A 21087-nucleotide genomic window follows, 5' to 3' on the forward strand; every position below is an offset into this window, starting at 1 on the left:
TCTGTCCTGCCTCTGATGACCTCATGCAGCCTCCCGGGGTCCCGGGGTGAACGGTGTGGATCCTGCTCGCTGTGCCAGGACGGCTCTCCAGATGCGACACACCATCCCTCCCCTGGGGGCAGTGGCTCCATGTGGCTCAGCCAGAAGGAGGTCCCCGCTGGCTCTCTGTCCCCAGGAGGCCCGGTGCCCCTGTGGTTTCCGAGGAGGACCCCAGGCAGGCCTCAGCCAGGGGTGGGGATCTAGCCAGCATGAGGCCTGTACGCAATTCATCGGGGACCGGCCCATAAGTACCTGATCCGGGTGTAGATGAGGTCGTCTCGGGTGGCACAGGTGAGCAGGGCGTGGAGTGTGAAGCTGTGGTTCAGCAGCTGGCGTGGACCAACCCGTAGAAACAGAACCCATAGAGCGAGAGGAAAGGACAGAGAGATGTGACCAGAGACCCAGGTGCGAGCTTTGCTCAGTTAAAATGCTATGGCAGGCCACACCCCTGCTGGGCCTCGGTTTCCCATCTGTACAACACTAAGAGCTCATCCACGACTGGGAGCCTCTGTGGCAGAGGAACACACAAGAAGGGCCAGTAGATGGACAGAGATGGGCTCTGGTTGTGGGGCTTGGGTAGCCAGCATGTGCCCCTCACCGTCTGGATGGTGCCGGGATCCACGTTCAGTCCCTGCAGCCACTGCACCAGGCTCTGGTCTTTGGGTAGAGCTGCTGTGGAGAGGTCAGCTGATGAGCCGGGGCCCTCCCACCCCCACTGTGTCCCCCTGTGGGCCCGGCCCACCTGGGGCGTCTGAAGCCGCGGCATGGGTCCTGGCCTCCGAGCTCACTCTCTCTAGAGCCTGGTGCATCAGCGCCTGGTACTCCAGCTCCTTCTCAGCCAGGATGCCCCGCAGCCTGTAGAAGGGAGAGAATAGAATGGAGTGGTGAGTGGGCTGAAGCTCCAGAGATTCTATGGCGATGTGGAGGGGCTTTACCTGTCTGTCTCTGCTCGCAAGAGGCCCAGCTGCACCGTCAGAGGCGGAGGGCCCTGATGGGGTTCTCCAAGGCCCGGGCTTGGCAGCACGGGGGTCTCCTGACGCTGCTGCTGGGACTCCCCTTCTTTAGCCGGCTCCTCTGACCTCTGTGGCACCGCCTTCTTCTCCACCTCTACCAGTGCAAGTGGAGTGAGCTCAAGCGGGGGGGGGGGGCACCAGTTAGGGGCCCCCAGGCACTGGTGTAAAGGGAGCTTGGGGAGAGGGCACGGGGCAGTGACCAGGAGGGCCCGTCTGGGAGGTGTCCATTTCGTCAGTACCCAATGGGCTCCTACCAGACTCATTTTGTGCTCACCACGCCCCCACGGGCCACACCCTGGCCGCAGCCCCGGGCTCCAGCGCTGCCTACCTGGGTCCAGCACCGCCAGGGCTGCCCGGACAGCGCGGCTGAGCAGTGAGTCCAGCACGAACATCCAGTGTGGGCGGATCTGGCGCCTGCGGAGGATCTGCTTCACCTGGGGAGGGAGGGAGGGTGTGACTGAGACACCTGAGCCTCCAACAGAGGTGGGGCCGGAGCTGGAAAGGCCTAGAGAGTCTCCCACCCAGAGGTGGGGAGGTGTGCGGTCTTAGTGTTAGGGAGGCAGCGCTGGGAAGCTGGTGGGCGGATAGAGACCCGTCGCTGGGGAGGAGACACAGATTCTTGGAACATCGAGTCTTTGCATATTTCCAGGGCCAGGGAGCCCACTACCTGTTACTGGGCAGCCCCAACTGCGAGCTAGCAAGTTCCCTCACCGCTTCTGGGAAGGCGAAGAGGGGTCCGTTTAGAAGCGAAGGCCCAAGGCCCTGGGCCCGTAGCTGCCCCTGCAAGGCCCGCAGCTCCTGGGCCAGCTGCCGGCGGTTGGGAGTATGGATGTGTGCCCCAAGGCAGCGGAGCAGCTGTTCCACATGTTTCCTGCTCAGACGCAAATCCTAAAATGGAGAGGGATGGGTGGGCGGGTGTTCCCTCTCGAGCCAGAGGCGGTAATGCTGGGATGTTAGACACAGGCCATTGGCAGTCTAGTCCACGCTCCACCACCAGGGGGCACCTGGGCGGGCCGCCCACCTGCTCCTGCTCCAGCCGCAGATTCTCCGCCAATGTGGGCAGCTCCTGCTCCAGCACCGCGGCCAGCATGGCCCGGCGCTTGCTCTCCTGATGCAGCAGGCTCAGCCCGGAACTCTCCTCCGGGGATGCCGGCTCTTCTGCCCCGGGCTCCTCCGGCACCCTGGGAAATGGGGAGCGGCTGATGAAGGGCAAGGAATGCCATCCAGCACCTCTGGTGCAGGGTTGGAATCCCAGCCCTTACCTTTCTGCCTACCTCGCAGGGGAAATGAGGGCACAGGTAGGCACCAGATACCATCTTTGCAAGTGATCAAAATGCCCAGGCCCCCAAGGCAAAACCAGGGGAAGAGAACCGAAACCTACTCCAGGGCCCTAGGCTCTTACTTACCGGAGCTGGCTGGTGTCGCCGTAACTGAGGCAGCGCTTTGGAGGGCTGGGTGGGTGCTGAGAGGGTGTCTGAGGCCGTGGGAATGTCTGGGACTGAGTGGCTGGGTCGGCTGAAGGAGTGGGGCTGGTTGAAGGCGCATCTGAGGCAGGGACATGCCGTCAGCCTCCACGGCTCCCGGGCTTCCCGGTGTGCTGGCTCCCTCCACCCCGCATAGCACCTGAGGCCTGAGGAGCTCGCCGAGGGGAGCCGGGGCTGCGGCTCCTCTTCCCAGGCTGCAGGAAGGGGTCCCCCAGCAGAGCTTGGGCACTGGCTCGGAGGTGGGGGTCTGGCTCAAAAGTTCGGAGAAGGAAGGCTTGGGCCTCAGATGACAGAGAGCTGGGCATTGGCGGATGCACCTTGTACATGCCCACCTGGGAGGGGACAGGGAAGGCAAACAAGAGGCAAGATTAGAAGTATTCGATGCCAGGCCGGGTGTGGTGGTGCATGCTTGTAATCCCAGTACTTGGGAGGCTGAAACAGGAGGACCCCAGGTTCGAAGCCAGCCTCGGCAACATAAATGAGACCCTCTTTCCAAATAAAAAATAAAATAGATCTGGGGGTGTATCCTGGAGGTAGAAGGCTCCAGAGCTCTATCCCCAGTACCACACACACAAAAAGAAGTATTCAATGCCTAGTCAGGCCTCTCCCAACTTCCTTGGGTCAGGCCCCAAGGGGGTCTCACCTGAAACATGGCAGCCTGTGGGCTCCCTAGCTCGTGGAAGGGTGGGCGACCTGTGGCCATCTCTATCACAGTGCAGCCCAATGACCAGATGTCAGCTGCCTTCCCGTACCCTCGCGGGCCCTGATCGATGATTTCTGGGGCCATGTACTGCAGGGTCCCTAGGACGGGAGGAGGAGAAACAGGCTTTCTAGGCCTTAGCACAGGAGTCGAGGTTCATCATCCCTGCACCCATGCAGAATCCATCATCTAAAACAGCTCCCGTGGCCGACCTTGGTCATCGAACATCTATCCTAAGTTTCGCCCCCCACCCTCCGCTCTATCACCCACCACGGTTTCCACCACATGTAGCCCACGAGGGGGCTCCATTATGTGTCCTGAATCACATCCTCCCGGGAGCTCTACACTCACCTTGGCCTGCATCGACACCAGGGCCCTGTTTTAAGTGCTAACCTCAATTTCATCAGTTATCCAAGCTCCCGTTCTAGATTCTGTCACCACCAGCACCTGCCCTGGGCTCCCTCCCCCATTAGAACTCTTGACTCCCTGTCCGGGAGAAAGCCTATTCCCTGGAAGGCTCCAAGAGTTCTCCGTCCCCACCCACAACCCCTCACCCCGTTACCTGTGAAGGTCTCAGTGCAGGGCGTGATGCCTGCCAGCCGCTTGGAGGTGCCAAAGTCAGAAATCTTGAGTAGCCCGCTGAAGGTGTTGATAAGCACATTGTCGCCCTGATTAGAGTGGACACTGCTGAGTGGCTGCTGGGCGGGGCCCCTGGCCCCATCTCCTGGAGATCTCAGTGGCCCAGCTTCTATCAACCCCATGCCACCCCACGCTAGTGTGTGTCCTTAGGGGAGCTGACACCCCGTTTGGCTTCAGATCTGAACTACTTTCCTTTAAGAAATCTTCCTGACGAATTCCCTGCCCTTTGCAAAGTCTCCACTCACTTAATCTAACTGCCAGCCTTGGTCTGCCCACCCCAGCAGGCCCGTGGGCGGGCCACCGCGCTGACCTTGATGTCCCGATGCACTATGCGGTTGTCATGCAGGTAGCCGAGTCCCTGCAGGATCTGGCGGGTGTAGAAGCTGATGGTACTCTCGTTGTCCTTCAGGGGTCCCCACACCGACCTCAGCAAGGAGGAGAGGCTGCCTGGGCAGACACAGTCCAGGTTCCTCCTTGGCACCCACTCACTTCACCTACACCTCTCTGCTCAAGGCCCAGACACACCTACGCCCTGGCCCAGGCTCCCTCACCCAAAGCCGCTCTGCCAGCGAATTCTGGGTGACACCACCCACACACGCTAGGGTTCGTTTCCCCGAGGGCTCCCCACCCCTGCCTGGCTCCATTCCCGAGCCCGGGTTTCATTCCCGCCCCACGCAGGGCAGGTACCTCCGGGCACTTCCTCCATGAAGATTTTGAGGTAGCCGCCCTGGCTGGCTGAGCCCAGGTAACGCACGATGTTCTTGTGGCGCAAGCGTTTGTGCAGAGCGATCTCCTCATGCAGGGGCTGAGAGAACCTGGAGAGGAGGGCCCAGAGAACAGGACAGACGTGCCCACAGGCCCCCTCCAACCTTCCCCGCCTCCCAGCCCTTCCCCTCCACCCAAGTCCACTCCCGGCTGGGACTCCCCTTTCCCTGCCTACGGCCCCACCCACAGGAGTCTCTCAACTCTGCCCCAGGGAATAGGCCGCAGCCACCACACCTGCTGTCCCGCTCCGGGATCTCCTTGATGGCGATGCGCACCCTCGTGTGCCGGTCGCGGCCCGCGTACACCACCCCGTAGGTGCCCTTGCCCAGCACCAGCCGCTCGCCGGTCTCCGTGAACTCATAATCAAACTGCAGGATGCAGCGAGGGTTCAGTAGAGCCCTTCCCCTTCCCAGAGGCCCCAGGTCTAGTTCTCACCTCCAGCACCTCTCCCACGCCCTCTCCCTCCTCTGTAGGCGCCGAGGAATCTGGATTCGTCACGGAGGCCTGGATCAGGCCACAGAACCTGGTGGTAGTGAGAGGACCCTCTTGAATGGGAATGATCCCCTCCGCTTCTGGGAGCCCCTGGGGGGCACTGCCTCACTCCCTTGGGCATCCCGGCCCCGAGAAGCCCAACGCACCACTGGCAGTGCCCGACGCTGGGGAAGTACAGCTGGACGTCCTGGGCCGGAGGAAGCGCGTAGAGGAAGCAGCAGCGCTCATCCCTCTTGGAGGCGCTGGAAACAGGGCAGAGACCAGTGAGCAAAGCCCCCCACCACCACCACCACCCTCGCAGCCCCGCCTCCCAGTGAGCAAAGCCGCCCCCGGTACCCCGCCCTCGCAGGTCCCGCCTCTCACCTGACACCACAGATGGAGGCCACTGGGAAGATCCAGCTGGAGGGGTCCTCCTGAAGCAGGGAGAAGGTTTGATGGAAGATGCTGGGTGGGGAGAGGGGCTGAGGGAAGAGGTAGGAGCGTGATCCAGGGGCTCAGCCCAAAGTTCACCTGGGCCTCTTGTTCCAGCAGGCTTAGGGTCACTTTGCTCACTGGGTCAGTGCCCTGAACCTCCAGCCTGGCCGGCAGCAGGACTTTGTTCATCTCCAGGACCAGCACCTATGGGCGATGGAAGGGGGTGGGTCACAAAGGGCCACCCCTCTCCCAGGCGCCCCGCTGTCACGGGCCTCACCAAGCACTGGTCCCCCTCAGGCGAGGCTGCCTTGAATGGCTGGCAGGACTGCAGCAAGAAGTGGAGCCAGAAGCAAGCAGGACCCAGGGCTCCTCGGGAGGGCTCTGGTGAGGGTCTGAAGTGCCGGTAGAGCAGGAAGGTCTCCATCACTGACACCAGGTACCTGCAGGCACAGCCTCGTCCTCAGCTCAGCCCAGGCGTCACTGGCACTGGTCTGAAGATGGACAGGTCATGACTCGGGTTCAGGCTACACTGCAAAGGATAGGAGTGCAGGAGCCCAGAGCTCAGGCAGGGCCAGGAGTGCAGAAAGGGCTACTTACCATATGGGGGCATTGAGCTTGTACAGCTGCTCTGCGGCCAGCACCACCTGGGCGGGGTCGTTGGCCAGGATCTGGGCTCCCAGGTAGAAACCCACGTCCCAGTAATATTGCATCTTCTCCACGCAGCCTTTGCGGGCCAGCAGGCAGCCCAGCTTCATGCCTAGGGGAGAGGGGGGTGGCTGGGTGAGGCGGGTTGGGGGGTGGCTGAGGCCAGGCGCAATTGTGGGTGTGAGAGGTGGGGGTGGCCAGACCTCGGGCAGGGTAGGAGTCCAGGCGTGAGTGAGGGTTTGGGCACAAGCAGATGTGGAATTCAGTGTGTAACGAACACAGGGTGAGGCTGGGGACAGTTGGGACACAAAGGCTCCTGTGGGCTTGGGACAGGCTAGAGGACCCTGGTGTGGGCGCAGGCAGGGAAAAGGGATGAACTGTCCCCAGGTCCCTCTGGGTCCTCCTGGGAGATGGTAGGCTGGGATCTGGGCTCACCTATCAGCTGGAGCTCCTCGGAGTCCTCAAAGTGCTTCCCCGCAGCGATGAGCAACACTGCCGCGTTGATACCCGAGTGCAGGCTGGGCTCCACGTCGAAGGCCTTGCGATACCTGAGGGACAGAGGACAGACGGCAGCCATAGCCAGGACCCTTGACCCGCTGTGTCAGCCCTCTGCCCACTCTCGGGCCCCTTACCAGTGATAGGCCTGCTCCCGGTGCCCAGCATCCTGGAAGCCAGAGCTGATGAACAGGTCCTTGTAGACACGGCCACACATGCAGTAGAGATCGGGGGCCACTGCACCCTCACATTGCACCAGCGGCAGCAGCACGGCCAGGGCTTTCTCCCGGTCTCCAGGTCTGTTCCTCCTAAGGGCAGGGGAGGATGGGCTGAGGACCTGCCTGATGGCCCTGACCCACTCTGTCCAGGGATCCCAGCATCCTAAATGCAAGGGACCCTTTCAGGAGCCTGGCAGTAATAGCCCCCGGTCAGCACTGATCTTTCTAGGGGTAGTGACCCCAGATACAAATGACTCCTAGCTGCAGTGACTCCAAGGATCAGTGACCATGGACAGCTGTGTCCATATCAAGGGTAGAACCACCTCCCCTTCACCCATCAGGAAGCAGTAACCCAGAACAGGGACTTTTTTGTTGTTATTTATTGATACTAGGGGTTGAATCCAGAGGCCTTCTACCTCCAAGCTATATACCCCTAGCCGTATTTTATTATTATTTGAAACAGGGTCTTGCTAGGTTACTGAGAGTCTCACTACTTGCTGAGGCTGTCCTTGAACCTGCGATTTTCCTGTCTCAGCCTCCTAAGTACTGGGATTTCGGATGTGTGCCAGGCCTGCCTAACAGGGACCTTTTGACATAGCAGATTCCCTGGAGAGCAGGGATCCCAGACCCGCCTGTAGCTCTGACCCACGCCTTGCCCCGCCACTCACCGGTTAAGGGCAAACGTGTAGTGGAAGCAGACATTGTGCTGCTCGGCCACGTCACAGGTGGGCAAGGCCTGCAGCGTCTCCACCAGCTCAATGATGGCTGAGTAGTCCTGTGTGCGCAACAGTGAGCACGGGCACAGTGCAGCCCTGGGCAGGGGTCCTGCCCGCACCTGATGCCCCACCACCCCCTGCACACCTCCCGAGGCGTGGCAGGCACACAGGCTGCACCATACATGGGGAACGCCCATGTTCCAACCTCACAACTGCCTGACAGGCAGCGACATCGTCATCCCCTCTGGAGATGAAGGCCCAGAGAGGTTAGGGGCTTCGCTCAGAGCCACCAGTGAGCCGGGGGCACAGACGGGACCTGAACTTGGGTTCGTCTGCCAAACGCCTGTCCCCCGCCTGCCCGCCTGCCCACACACCTGCACGTCGCGGTAGGACAGCAGCAGGTTCATGATGATGTCCGGGCTCAGCAGCTCCACGCTGTCCAGTCTGCGCTGCAGGCGGGCCAGCTCCTGCCGCAGCTGCTGCCCACTGAACCTCTCCCGAGCCTTCCGGATGTCCTGCCGAATGGTCTCCCGGAAATAGCCACTGATGGCCAGGCCAGGGAGGGAGGGAGAGAGAATGGGGGACCTGTCCCTCAGCCCAGCCCACTGTACCCTCACAAGCCTCCTGCTGCTCCCTCCTGGTGAGACCCCATTACCAGGAGTCGGTGGGTGTGGCCTCCAGCAACCGGGCAAGCCGGCCCGCCAGGGGAGTGAGCAGGGCCTCGGTGCCCACCCCTAGCTGGACCAGCCCATCGGCCAGGCCCCTCAGGAGGCCCACGTCGCCACACAGCACCCGACCGGTGGCCGTCACTACGTAAGGAATCAGTGTGTAGCTGCCAACGCAATCCTGCTGAGAAGGAGGCGGGAATCAGGAGAGGTCAGAGGTCAGCACCGGTTAGAGAGCGCGGGGGTGGCGTCAGAGGTCAGTACGTGAGGAGTGGAACAGCAGAAAAGGGGCACACTTCACAAAAGGAGGCTTCAGGGAACGGAGGGTCCCACGGATGTCAAAGGGCCTCGGGGAGGTTAGAGGCTAGGAAGGCTGGGGTGGGGCCAGAGGTCACGACAGTAGTCAGAGAGCACACTGGAGTGAGGGGTGGGTTCTGCTCACCGAGTTCTTCTGGAAAACATCCTCCTGCAGGAGGCAGACAGTCAGACTGGTATTCTAAGGCGGCCTCCCCCAGCCCTGCGCCTGCCCACCAGCCTCCCGCCACCTACGCGCAGGGCCTGCAGGTCAGGGAGGTCCTCCTGGGAGCACAGCAGCACGTTGTTGGTCATGCTGAAGCTCTCGCGCACGCCGAGGTGGTAGAACAGGGAGGGCTGTGCCAGCGAGCTGCTCACCTCCAGCACCACCACATCTGTGGCACAGGGGTGCAGGCTCTGAGCCCCTATGCCCCGGCGGGGGAGGAGCTCCAGGACGCAGGCCAGCTGGACTGCCCTGCTGCGGGGCCCCAGGTAGGTCCAGCTCTGCTCTAGACCTGCTTCCCCTTTTTAGTGTCCCCCCAGAACTTACACAGTGCTGCTATCTGTGGTGTTGCGGGAGGAGCTGGGCTGGAGGGAAGAGGTGCTTGGGGATGAGGGTGGGGCCCTCGCCTCCACACAGAGCCCGTAAGCACCGACCAGGGCGGGGGCGAGGCTGTGCGCCATCTCAGAGCCTGTTTCAGGCCTGGTGGGAGGCAATTGTGCAAACACGGAATCCTCTCCTCTGGGTTCTCAACCCGGTCTCTTGAAGACGTCAGGCACCATCAGTGTGTGTAGACGCAACTGTGCGTGTGCATGTGCGTGTAACTTACTGTGGCCAGTTGTTTGTGTAACAAGGCCTGCAAGGGCCTGTGTGAGTCAACAAGGTTACGATTTGTGAGTCCATCGGATGACTCTGTGTGTGTTTTTGTGGTCGGCCGGGTCAGCCTTCGTTTTTAGGCTGCATTTTATGGACGTCCAGGAAGCACGGTTCCCTGACTCGGATGAACAAATAAGGTTGGGGACCAGGCATCGGGTTGGCGGCCCCGCCCGTTCTTCCCAGGCTGCGGCGTCCTGGAAGTTAAGCCCGCTCGTCCAGAATCCAGCCCCGATGGGTCCCTTCACTTCCCTTTCCGCTCCCTGAACCCCATCCTTGGGAGCAGCAGGGCTAGGACTCCCGAAACGCGGGAGCGGCCCTTTCCCTAGTCCAAGCTCCCGCCCAGGACTCGCCTCCCAGAGCTCCGCGTGCGCGCTCCAGAGGCGGTCCTCCAGCCCTGCCCGCCCCAGCCCTGCCCCTGCTTAGAATTTCCAAGCCCCGCCCCACCCGCCAGGCCCCGCCCACTGGAGGGGGCTTAAACCCCAGCCCTGAACCCGAGCCGGGTCTGCTCTGAACACACTCCCAAGACCGGCGAGGCGCAAGACCCGGATCCCCTACACGGCGCGGTGGTCAAGCCCCGCCTCAAGTCCTTCAGGTTTAGCTCACCTGACGCCCCTTAGACCTCCTACTGCGCCCGGCCCCGCCCCGGAGGAGGCCCCGCCCCGGTCACGCCCAGGCCACGCCCACCGGCCCCGCCCCGCGCTCACCCGCGTTGTAGAAGGAGTCGAGCGCGGCGGTGTCGCCCAGCGCCAGGGTCCCGAAGGGCAGGCTCCGGAGCTGCGGCGGCGGCCTCGGCCCGGGGAGCTGCGCGCAGGCCTCGCGCAGGCAGCGCAGGGGCAGCGGCTCCGCCCCGGGCCCCGGCTCCCGGGTCAGCACGTAGACCACGCTGAGCGGCCGGCTCCGCGCGCAGCCCCGGCCCGGGGCCCCGGCGAGCGCTCGGCCGCGGCTCAGCGCCTCGGCCAGGGGGTCCTGCCAGCAGCTGCCCGCGCGCTCCACCGGCCCGGCCCCGGCGCCCGGCCCCGCCATGCGGGGGCGCTCAGGCGCGGGGCGCCGAGGACCCGGGGCCGGCAGGAGCCTGGGGCCGGGGATCCTGGGGCCTCGGGGTCGGGATCCGAGACTCTCCTACGGATTCTGGAGATCCGATCTCGGCTGGACGTCCCGTTCCGGAACTCTGGAGTCCGGGGAGAAATCTGAGCTCAGGCTTGCAAGGTCCTGAGGATCTGGGATCGGGTTCCTGGGATCGAGGGCATCTGTGTTCCGCAGCTCAGAGTCACAAGGAGACCCAGGGACTCGCAGGGTCCGCCACCCGGACCTCTCAGGGGAGCGCCGACCGTCACTCTGTGCCCTCACTCGTAGGCCCGGCCCAGCCCTTTCCCGACTGGGAAAGCTCCACCCTCAGCCCCGGGGCAGCGCCTCTCCCGGGCGCTGGGGAATCGGCCTCTCCCCTCCCGCCAGAACCTCTGACACTGGCCGCTTCCGGAACAGCCTGTGCCCCTGTGCGCGCCAACTACGGTGGGCCGCTCACTCCAAGATGGGTGTCCAGGCCAGGGCCAGAGAACAAGCAGGATTTGTGGGCCCTGCCCGGCAGGCATCTGTGGAATGAATGGATCCTCAAGACATCACGGTGAAGAGTGAGTGTCCAGGTCCTTCTACCCTGGAAGGGGCTTGACCTTTGAGCTCTTATGGAGTGGAGGGGCCGCTGTGGCCCAGACTCCACCTGCCTGCTGCTGAGCCCTGCTGACCTGTGACTTCTACCCCACGCCTGACAGTGGGGCCTGAGAAGCACTTCCCACTGTACACATTTCCCTACCCACTCTTTAGAGGGGAACCCTAGCCTAGCAGATTGGCTTGTAATCCCAGTATTTGGGAGGCTGAGACAGGAGGATGAGCAGTTGGAGGACAGCCTCAGCTACTTAGTGAGGCCCTTCACAACTCAGTGAGACCCTGTTTCAAAATAAAGAATAAAAAAGTAGGGCTAGGGATGTAGCTCGGAGGTAGAATGCCCCTGGGTTCCATCCCCAGTACCACAAAATAAATAAGTAAGTAAGTAAATAAATAAATGGGAGCCCTAGTCCTTTGAACTGGAGCAGCATCCCAGCCTAAGGTCCCCAAGAATCTCTTAATTCTCTCGTGTGACTTAGTGACCCAGGCGACAGCCAGCCTCAGTGGAGCCTCAGGTCAGGAACCCTGGACTTTGGGAAGTTGAATAACTTGTCCAGGATCAGTCATCTACATCAAAGGGCAGGATGCAAACCCAGGCCCTCCTGTCTCAACTACTTATTTCTGCCACCACGCAACATGACGTGGCTTTGGGCCAATCAAAGGCTCGGTAAATGCCAGCTCCGCGGCTGCTGCTTCATTGCCCTGTTGCCTCATGGAGGAAAAATGTACCCGGGTTCACACCAGCTTCCCATGGGATGGGAGGAGGAGTAGAGGGTGAGAATTTGGCCCAGAGCAGAGGCTGGGGTGGAAACAAGGGACAAGGAGGAGCAAAAGGGGCTGAGCGCTTGCAGGACCAGAGGGCCCCAATGGTCGGTGGGTTCTGGAATCTCCTTCAGTTCCTCCAGAGTGTCCTCTGGCACTGACGTGCGCACCTCCAGAGACCCCGTCACCTGAAGAGGCTGTCCCACCTTCCTGATAGGAAGTGTGTGTGTGTGTGTGTGTGTGTGTGTTACTGGGTATTAGACCCAGGGCATAATATCTCGGAGCTACACTCCCAGCTCTATTTTATTTTTTATTTCACTTTTTTGAAGTACTGGGGATGGAACCCAGGGCCATTCTACCTCTGAGCTAAACCCCCAGCCCTATTTTTTTTTTTTTTATTCTTTTTGTGGTACTGGGGATGGAATCCAGGGGCATTCTACCTCTGAGCAACAACCCCAACCCCTTGTTTTTATTCTTTCTTTCTTTCTTTTATTTATTTTTGTGGTACTAGGGGTAGACCCGGGGGCTTTTCTATCTCCAGGGTATACTCCCAGACCTATTTTATACTTTATTGGAAACAGGGTCTCACTAAGTTGCTGAGAGCCTCACTAAGTAGCTGAGGCTGGCTTCGAACCTGTGCGATCCTCCTATCTCAGCCTCCCAAGCGCTGGGATTACAAGTGTGTGCCACCACGCCCAGCTTTATTCTTTATTTTGAAACAGGGTCTCACTAAGTTGCAAAGGGCCTCACTAAATAGCTGAGGCTGTCTGCAAACCACGATCCTTCTCAGTCTCCCAAAAGATGTGCCAGCACGCCCAGATCCAATATTCTATTATTTATTTATTTATTTACTTGTGGTGCTGGGGATGGAACCCAGGGACATTCTACCTCTGAGCTACACCCCTAGCCTGATTTTTTATTCTTTATTTTGAAACAGGGTCACACTGAGCTGCAGAGGGCCTCACTAAGTAGCTGAAGCTCTAAGTAACTGAGTCTGGCCTAGAGCCCAGATCCTCCTGCTCAGCCTCCCAAATACTAGGATTACAAGCATGTGCCAGCATAGCGTCCGTTGAGATTGGATTGATGTACCATTACTGGCTCTACTATTTATTTATTTATTTATTATTATTATTTTTTTTTTTTGGTGGTACTGGGGTGGAACCCAGAGGCTTTCTACCTCCAGGCTATACTCCCAGACCTATTTTATACTTTATTTGGAAACAGGGTCTCACTAAGTAGCTGAGAGCCTCACTAAGTAGCTGAGAGCCTCACTAAGTAGCTGAGGCTGGCTTCGAACTGTGCGATCCTCCTGTCTCAGCCTCCCAAGTGCGGGGTCTACAAGCGTGCGCCACCACGCCCAGCTCTACTCTTTATTTTGAAGCAGGGTCTCACTAAGTTTTGCAGGGTCTCACTGAGTAGCTGAGGCTGACTGTGAACCTGCAATTCTCCTGTCTCAGCCTCCCAAGTACTGGGATTACAAGTGTGTGCCACCACGCCTGGATTTTTTTTTTTTTTTTTTTTTTTTGGTGGTACTGGGGATGGAACACAGGAGCCTTCTACCTCCGGGCTACACTCCCAGACCTATTTTATATTTTATTTGGAAACAGGGTCTCTTAAGCCAGCGTGGCTGGCTTAGAACCTGAGCGATCCTCCTGTCTCAGCCTCCTAAGCGCGGGGATTACAAGCGTGCGCCACCACGCCCAGCTCTGGATTTTTTTTAAACAGGGTCTTGCTGAGTTGTTGAGGTTATTGGTAAGCTTCTGAGGCTGTCCTCAAAACTTTGATCCTCCTGTCTCAGCCTCCTAAGTACTAGAAATTATAGATGTGCATCCCCACACCCAGTTGGAAGTCTGTCCTTCAATAGAGCTAAAATTTATGTCTCTCCTCTGTCCACTCAGGTTTTCTCCAGTAACTGAAAGAGTCCTAAAAGCCAAGAAAGGGTTAAAATGATTTTATTTTTTTAATGTGGACAGGGAAGCAGAGGAGCAGTGGGGAGGTGGTTGAGGAACCGGAAGCTGCACCAGAGAGATAAGGGGACTGCCAGGAGGCCTTAGCGAAGCATCATCCAAACCCTCCGATAGGGGTGGCCCACACCCTGGCCGGAGGCCCAGTCAATGCCGTACTTGTGGGCAGTGGCCTCAGACGCAGCATAGCGTCCATTGAGGTTGGATTGATAGCAGGCATCATACCACCAGGCACCGTGGACCGTCTTTGCACAGTTCCCATTGAGAGCATCGCGGTCGGCATCGTAGGTGGTAAATGGCTTCCCATTATGATAGCTCAGGGAGTCGCCTGCAGAAAGAGAATGGAAGGCACCTTGGGGACCCACACCACATTACCCCAAGGGAGCCTTAAAGCGGCGGCGAGGTGGGTGTTGCGAGCCTCCTAAGATGGTAGCACTTTGCCCGCAGCTACTCAGCCAGTCACAGTGGCAGTGGGACTCGAACCCTAGACTGTCTGGCTCCAGAGCCACCAGCTCTTCTCCCTGCTCCCCCTCCACCATCCCCAGCTTCCCTGGGCTCCTCTGTCTCCTCTCAGCCCCGCTCAGCGGCCTGAGCAGTTGTAGCTGGGAGGAACCTCTTGGGTGTACGGACAGGAAAGGGGGCTCCCCTGAGGCACCTCCCCATAACCACTTCCCCCTTTCACATCTCTCCTCAATAGTCACTGTTTTTCTGAAAGAGGCCTTCCCGGGCTCCTCCCCAGGAGCACAGAATATTAAGCTTCCTCAGGCCTCAGAAGCAGGCGAGCCCGGCCCGCCTCCCCGCCCCCTTCTTTTTATAGTCCTGGGGATGGAACCCAGGGGCATTCTACCTCTGAGCTACACTCCCAGCCCTGTTTTAGTTTTGTTTTGAAACAGGGTCTCACTAGGTTAATGAGAGTCTCACTACTTTGCTGAGGCTGTCCTTGAACCTGCAATTCTGTCTCAGCCTCCCAAGTGCTGAGATTATTGGCGTGCGCCACCATAGCTGGCTTTTGTATAGACAAGGAAACTGAGGTTCTGACCAGGAAGGACCTTGGTCAGGGTCACATAGTAAATGGCAAAGCTGGACTAAACTCAGGTCCGTTGCCTCCAGAGCCCCCAGTCTTTCCTTCCTGCACCATCCTGTCTCATTCACGACTGTCATTTCTTTTTTCTTTTTTCTTCTTCTTTTTTTTTTTTTTTTGGTGGTACTGGGGTTCCTGGAAACCCTTCTACCTCCGGGCTACACTCCCAGACCTATTTTTTTTATTTTTTATTTGGAAACAGGGTCTCCTAAGCCAGCGAGACTGGCTTTGAACCTACTTGATCCTCCTGTCTCCACCTCCCAAGATCGGGGATTACAAGCGCGTGTGCCACCGCGCCCGGCTGATTGTCATTTCTTGAATGAAGAAACTGTCCATGGTCATTCACTGAAGCAGCGGCAGCAAGGAAAGAGGTGGCCTCCCGCTGCTGTCCCTGTTCAGGTCCCTGCGGGCTCACTCACCTGCATTGCCCTCTGTGAACCGGCCCAGCACCAGCTGGTAGTGGTCCGCCTCTCCGAGGAGGCGGAAGGACGCATAGTTGGCAAAAGTGTGGCTGCCATTAAAGTCTTCCAGCTCTACCCGCAGCTCCCAGGTACCTGGGAGAAAGCAGAGGCTGGAATGGAGGACACTCGGTCCCCAGGCAGGATTCGGGACGGCAGTTCGTACCCTTCAGGTCCCTTAACCTCTGGGAACTCACCCTGGAGTGTGAGCTGGTACAAATTCTCATTCCCCAGCCAGAACTCCGACTCCTGGCTCCCAAAACCTGCTTTGTATGAGGACCAAGAGCGGAAGAAATCCACAGAGCCATCTTGTCGTCTCTGGAACACCTGTGGAGGCGGAGAGGGCCTCCAGGCTGGGGTCATGGGGTGCGGGGAGCCAGGGGAGCGGTAGCTGAGGTCAGGTGGGCGGATGTTTCCCTTCTCATTGGGCTGTGGGCTTGTGGATAAAACATGAATCTCCCAAATAAGCTTTGCTTGTGCATTTATTGATAAACTTGATTTCCTTATTAACTTTCACTGACACTCAACTGCACACCAAAACCTTATAAGTCAGCCAGGCAGGGTGGCACACACATGTAATCCCAGTACTTGGGAGGCTGAGACAGGAGGAGTGCAGGTTCAAAGCCAGCCTCAGCAATTTAGCAAGGCGCTCCAAAATTTAGTGAGATGCTGTTTCCAAACAAGAAATTTTAAAAAATCAGGCTAAGGATATAACTTGAAGGTTATATCTTTGGGTTCAATCCCCAGTACAAACAAAAACAAAAAACAAAAACAGGGACTCAGGCGTGGTATGGCACACCTATAAGTACTTTGAAGCCAGGCGTGGTGGCGCACGCTTGTAATCCCAGCATATGGGAGGCTGAGACCAGAGGATCACGGTTCGCGGACAGCCTCAGCTACTTAGTGAGGCCCTCTGCAACTTAGTGAGACCCTGTTTCAAAATAAAGAATAAAAAATAGGGCAGGGGGTGTAGCTCGGAAGTCAAATGCCCCTGGTTCCATCCCCAGACCCGCAAAAGAAAAAAATTATAAGCACGTTGGAGGCTGAGACAGGAAGATCACAGGTTCAAAGCTAGCCTTGGCAACTGAATTAGACCCTGTTTCAAAATTTTAAAAAATTAAAAATAGGGCTGGGAATATAGCTCAGAGGTAGAATGCTCCTAGGTTCAATCCTCAGTACCACAAAATAAAAAATTAGATTAAATTAAACGGGGTCTCAATAAGTTGCTGAGTGTCTCACTAAGTTGCTGAGGCTGGCTTTGAACCTATAATCTTCCTATCTCAGCCTCCCAAATATTAAAATTACAAGCATGCGCCACCATGCCCAGCTATTTTTGCCTTTACCTCGAAAGCTCTCAAAAGCTCTCCTGCTCATCTCATCTGTGTAGAGAACTTCTACACAGCCTTTAAGGTCCTTTCAAATGGCACCTCTTCTGTGAAGCCTTCTCAGCTCAGGCCCAGCTGGGAGCTCTGCCAACTTCCATCAGTGAGTTCCTCTAGGGAGTGCCTTGCTCTGGCAGGCTCTGGCTCCCCCTAGAGGCCAAGGGGCAGAAGTGACCTCTAGAACTGGCCTGGCAGCCTTTCTCACTCACCAGCCAGCCGCCCCCAGCAATGTCCATGTCACAAAAGACCGGGAGAACCCTGCCCTCCGTTAGGCACAGGTGGTACCAGCCACTCAAAGTGGCACCCCGGCTCAGCAGCTCCTGGCAACTCCTGGGGCCTGGGAAAGGGGAGATAGGTTGAGGGTTTCCCCAAGAGATTCCCCAAACCTCCCTACCCAGGTATGGGAATGAGTGTGGGATCCCAGAGCCCTGTCGGCTCTTTTGGGCCCCTGAAGAGGGGTTATAGAGAGGGATGCGGGGAGGACGGGGCCCAGGCCCCAACACGCCAGCACTGCCTCCTTCCGAGTCCCTGGCTCCTGGGCAGGCCGCCTCACCCTCCTGGCACCGGAGCAGGTTCGCTGGATCTCCTGCCCCAAAGAAGGACCGAGTGTTGGCTCTGAGGTCTGAGCACCTAATGGGGGTATCCAGGGGCCACCAGGGGCTGGGGGCCCAGGCCCTCTCCTCGTGCTCCCCACTTTTCCCAACCTCCCTCCCCCTGAAGGAAGGCACTTCCAGCTGATTGCCAAGGGACAGAGCAGAGAAAGGAGGGGAAGCATGGCCCCCACACTTACCAGGCTCGCCCTTGAGGCCCGCCTTGCCCGGTGGTCCGGGCTCCCCTGAAATCCCAGAAGGAGAAGCCGTGAGCCTCGCCCACACCCAGGACCGGAGACGCCAGGGTTCTGGGGTCAGGGGTTGCAATCTCATCTCCACCCTCTACTGGTTCTGTGATTGGGGACAAACACTTACCCTCCGGGAGCCTCACTTTCCACCCACCTGGCAGAGCTGAGGCTCCTGGTACAGAGAAGATTCCTGCCCCTCTCACATCTCAACACAGACAGCGCTCGCTGTACCTCCTGCCTCCCCCGTTACCCAAGCCCGTTACAACATGCCTGCTCCCATGCCCGTTCCCCGGCACTTACCTTGGGGACCTGCAGCTCCCTTTTCCCCAGGACTTCCTGCAGCTCCAGGACAACCAGACAGGATGACAACTTTGCTGGCTTCCAGTTGCTTGGATTCTGCAGGGAGACACAGGGCCAGTGGGCCCGGGGGGACGCGTCTGTCCTGGACCCCTCTGCAGTGCCCTTTCCACCCCCAGATTCCAGCTGCAGGCTCTGGCCTCCTGAGCTGGAATGCTTATGCACTATTTGCATCTATTTGCATATATTTGCATGCAGAGCCAGGATTGCTTCCGGGCCTGAAGGAATGAGCAGTGGGTTGCTGGCAGCGCCCTAGGCCCCTACCTGGGCAGGTGGGTTGGTCCTGGGTCTTCAGGCAGGCCAGCCCCCCAAACAGGAGCAACAAGGAGAGCGGAGTCCACAGGAGCCCCATCTTGCCGAGGCCACCTGAGCAAGGGTGCCTACTTGTAAGGAGCCGGGCGGTGCCAGCCTCTAAAGCAAGACTTCCTCCCATTGTTCCTGGGGACACCCCACCCAGGCTGGCGCCTGCAGGGGGAGGGCTTCCTCCCCAGCCCTGGAGAGAACCGGTATCGGCCTTGCCTGTCCAACCAGGATACAGTCCAACTTTTGTTTTTGTTTTTTGGTACTGGGGATTGAACCTAGGGACAGTATATCTCTGAACTACACCACTCTCCTCAAAAATTTTTTTTCTTTTTTCTTTTTTTTCTTTGGAGGGGTGCTGGGCTGGGAAATGAACCCAGGGGTATATTACCTCCAAGATATATCCTCAGTCCTATTTCTTTTTTTTTTTTTTTTTTCGGATCTGGAGATGAAACCCAGGGACATTTGACCTCTGAGCTACACCCCCTGCCCAGTTTTTTATTCTTTATTTTGAAACAGGGTCTCACTGAGTTGCAGAGGACCTAAGTAGCCGAGGCTGTCCTCGAACAGCGATCCTCCTGTCTCAGCCTCCCGAATGCTGGGATTACAAGCGTGCGCCACCACGCCCGGCTTATTCTTTATTTTGAAACAGAGTCTTATTAAGTTGTGGAGGGCCTCACAAGTAGCTGAGGCTGGCCTCGAACCTGTCATCCTCCTGTCTCAGCCTCTCAAGTACTGGGATTACAAGTGTACGCCACCATCCCTGGCTAGAGTTCAACTTCTTTTTTTTTTTTTTTTTTATGGTACTGGGGCCTCATTAAGTAGCGGAAGCTGGTTTTGAACCTGTGCAATCCTCCTGTCTCAGCCTCCCAAGCGCTGGGATTACAAGCGTGCACCACCACGCCTGACTTAGAGTTCAACTTCTGATCCTGGCTTTCAGGGCTCCTCAGTCATCTCTCCACATGTCTGCATTCATATGGATTTCCCATCTTAATTTCTTCTTCTTCTTTTTTTTTTTTTTTGGTGGTACTGGGGTTCCTGGAAGCCCTCTACCTCTGGGCTACACTCCCAAACCTACTTTTATGCTTTTTATTTGGAAACAGGGTCTCTTAAGCCAGCGTGGCTGGCTTTGAACCTGTGCGATCCTCCTGTCTCCGCCTCCCAAGCACTGGGCTTACAAGTGTGTGCCACCACACCCGGCTTAATTTCTTCTTATTATTTTATTTAATTACGTGTCTGTGTGTGTGTGCACGCACGTGTGTGTGTGTGTGTGTGTGCGCGCGCGCGCGCACGTGTGTGTGTGTGGTACTGTGAATTAAACTCAGGGGCATTCTATCTCTGAGCTATACTCCCAACACTTTTTTTTTTTGAGGGTCTGGGGATGTAGCCCAGAGGCATTTGACCTCTGAGCTACACTCCCTGCCCAATTTTTTATTCTTTATTTTGAAGCAGGATCTCACTGAGTTGCAGAGGCCCTCCCTCACTAAGTAGCTGAGGCTGTCCTCGAACTGCGATCCTCAGGTCTCAGCCTCCCAAATGCTGGGATTACAAGTGTGCGCCACCATGCCCAGCTCCTTTTTTATTTTTATTATTATTTATTTATTTATTTATTGCAGTCCTGGGGATTAAACCCAGAGGGATTCTACCTCTGAGCTATGCCCCCAGCCCTATTTTTTGTTTTTATTTTGAAACAAGGTCTAAGTTGCAGAGGACCTCACTAAGTAGCTGAGGCTGTCTGTGAACCACAATCCTCCTGTCTCAGCTCAGCCTCCCAAATGCTGGGATTATAAGTGTGTGCCACCACGCCTAGCTTCCACAGCTCTTTTTATTTTTTCTACCTCCGGGCTATACTCCCAGGCCTATTTTATATTTTATTTGGAAACAGGGTCTCACTAAGTTGCTGAGAGCCTCACTAAGTAGCTGAGGTTGGCCTCAAACCCGTGCGATCCTCCTGTCTCCGCCTCCCAAGCGTGGGGATTACAAGTGTGCGCCACCACGCCCGGCTCCCACAGCTCTTTTTTACTTTTTATTTTGAAGCAGGGTCTTGTCAACCAGCTGTGGTGGCGCATGTTTGTACTCCCACTACTTGGGAGGCTGAGACAGAAGGATCACAGGTTCATAGCTACTTAGTGAGGCCCTCTGCAAGTTAGTGAGACCCTGTTTCAAAATAAAGAATGAAAAATAGGGTAGAATCCCACTGGGTCCAATCCCCAGTACTGAAAAAGCAGGGTCTTGTTAAGTTACCACGCTCTGGCATCAAACCTGCAATCCTCCTGTTTCAGCCTCCCAGGTACTGGGATCACAGGCATGTGCCACCTGCCTGGCTGCTCTTTCTTAATGTGCCACTGCACCCTTCCAGACAAAAATATATCAAAAGAAGACAGCCACAGTCTTCAGCAGAGTTCCTACTAAGGAGAGGACAATAGCCATCACCCTCATCTATTCCACACAGCCTGAGACAGAGGACAGGAGGCACGGCACTGGAAACAGCTCCTTTATTTGGGGGTAGAGGCCAGGCTAGGTTGGTGAGAAGAGGTGGCCCAGACCCCAGGGACCAGGCTGGGGGCCCAGCATGTTGACAGAGGAGACACCGGCGGTTGAGGGAAGCTCTCAGCTGCAGGTAACAGGCCCAGGACAGGAGGGATGTCAGGCATCGGATATGGAGCGCACTCAGTGTCGCGGAGCCCAAAAGCTGACAGCCAAGGTTTTGCCCACTCCCAGGCCCCCAAGGTGGCCAAGAGGGCAGCCTCTGAGTCCTCCTTCCCCTCAGCGTGGAGTCAGATTCTGAGGAGGCCACCCAGAGAGGACACTTGGGGAGGTGTCCTGTCTC

At 57.6% G+C, this 21087-nt stretch overlaps 2 protein-coding genes across 3 annotated transcripts; both read right to left on the reverse strand.

The window, feature by feature from the left end:
* Nucleotides 1–21: 21 nt before the first annotated feature.
* Nucleotides 22–10497, reverse strand: MAP3K6 (mitogen-activated protein kinase kinase kinase 6; the record flags this gene model as incomplete). The annotated part of the gene is made up of 29 exons (XM_080691363.1): nucleotides 10161–10497; nucleotides 8835–8974; nucleotides 8728–8751; nucleotides 8276–8466; nucleotides 7995–8163; nucleotides 7573–7679; nucleotides 6824–6994; nucleotides 6627–6739; nucleotides 6144–6303; nucleotides 5824–5986; nucleotides 5643–5750; nucleotides 5496–5545; nucleotides 5279–5374; nucleotides 5076–5163; nucleotides 4875–5008; nucleotides 4563–4690; nucleotides 4186–4322; nucleotides 3799–3904; nucleotides 3180–3337; nucleotides 2676–2868; nucleotides 2459–2597; nucleotides 2074–2233; nucleotides 1764–1940; nucleotides 1381–1486; nucleotides 975–1146; nucleotides 782–894; nucleotides 638–711; nucleotides 292–368; nucleotides 22–112 (listed from the first exon to the last, which is right to left on the reverse strand). The coding sequence occupies exons 1-29, from the start codon at nucleotides 10477–10479 to the stop codon at nucleotides 22–24; spliced, it is 3864 nt and encodes a 1287-aa protein (XP_080547489.1). The 5' UTR covers nucleotides 10480–10497.
* Nucleotides 10498–13927: 3430 nt separating this feature from the next.
* Nucleotides 13928–18309, reverse strand: FCN3 (ficolin 3; the record flags this gene model as incomplete). 2 transcript variants are annotated; one of them, XM_080692857.1, is made up of 8 exons in its annotated part: nucleotides 13928–14169; nucleotides 15342–15476; nucleotides 15578–15707; nucleotides 16972–17099; nucleotides 17316–17348; nucleotides 17553–17597; nucleotides 17901–17996; nucleotides 18222–18309. In XM_080692857.1, the coding sequence occupies 8 exons, from the start codon at nucleotides 18307–18309 to the stop codon at nucleotides 13928–13930; spliced, it is 897 nt and encodes a 298-aa protein (XP_080548983.1). The 2 variants fall into 2 exon arrangements, with proteins under 2 accessions (XP_080548983.1, XP_080548984.1); XM_080692858.1 differs by lacking the exon at nucleotides 17316–17348.
* Nucleotides 18310–21087: the final 2778 nt, after the last annotated feature.

The sequence above is a fragment of the Muscardinus avellanarius genome (genome assembly GCF_963383645.1).
Source record: "Muscardinus avellanarius genome assembly, chromosome: 3".
NCBI classification, from domain to species: Eukaryota; Metazoa; Chordata; class Mammalia; order Rodentia; family Gliridae; genus Muscardinus; species Muscardinus avellanarius.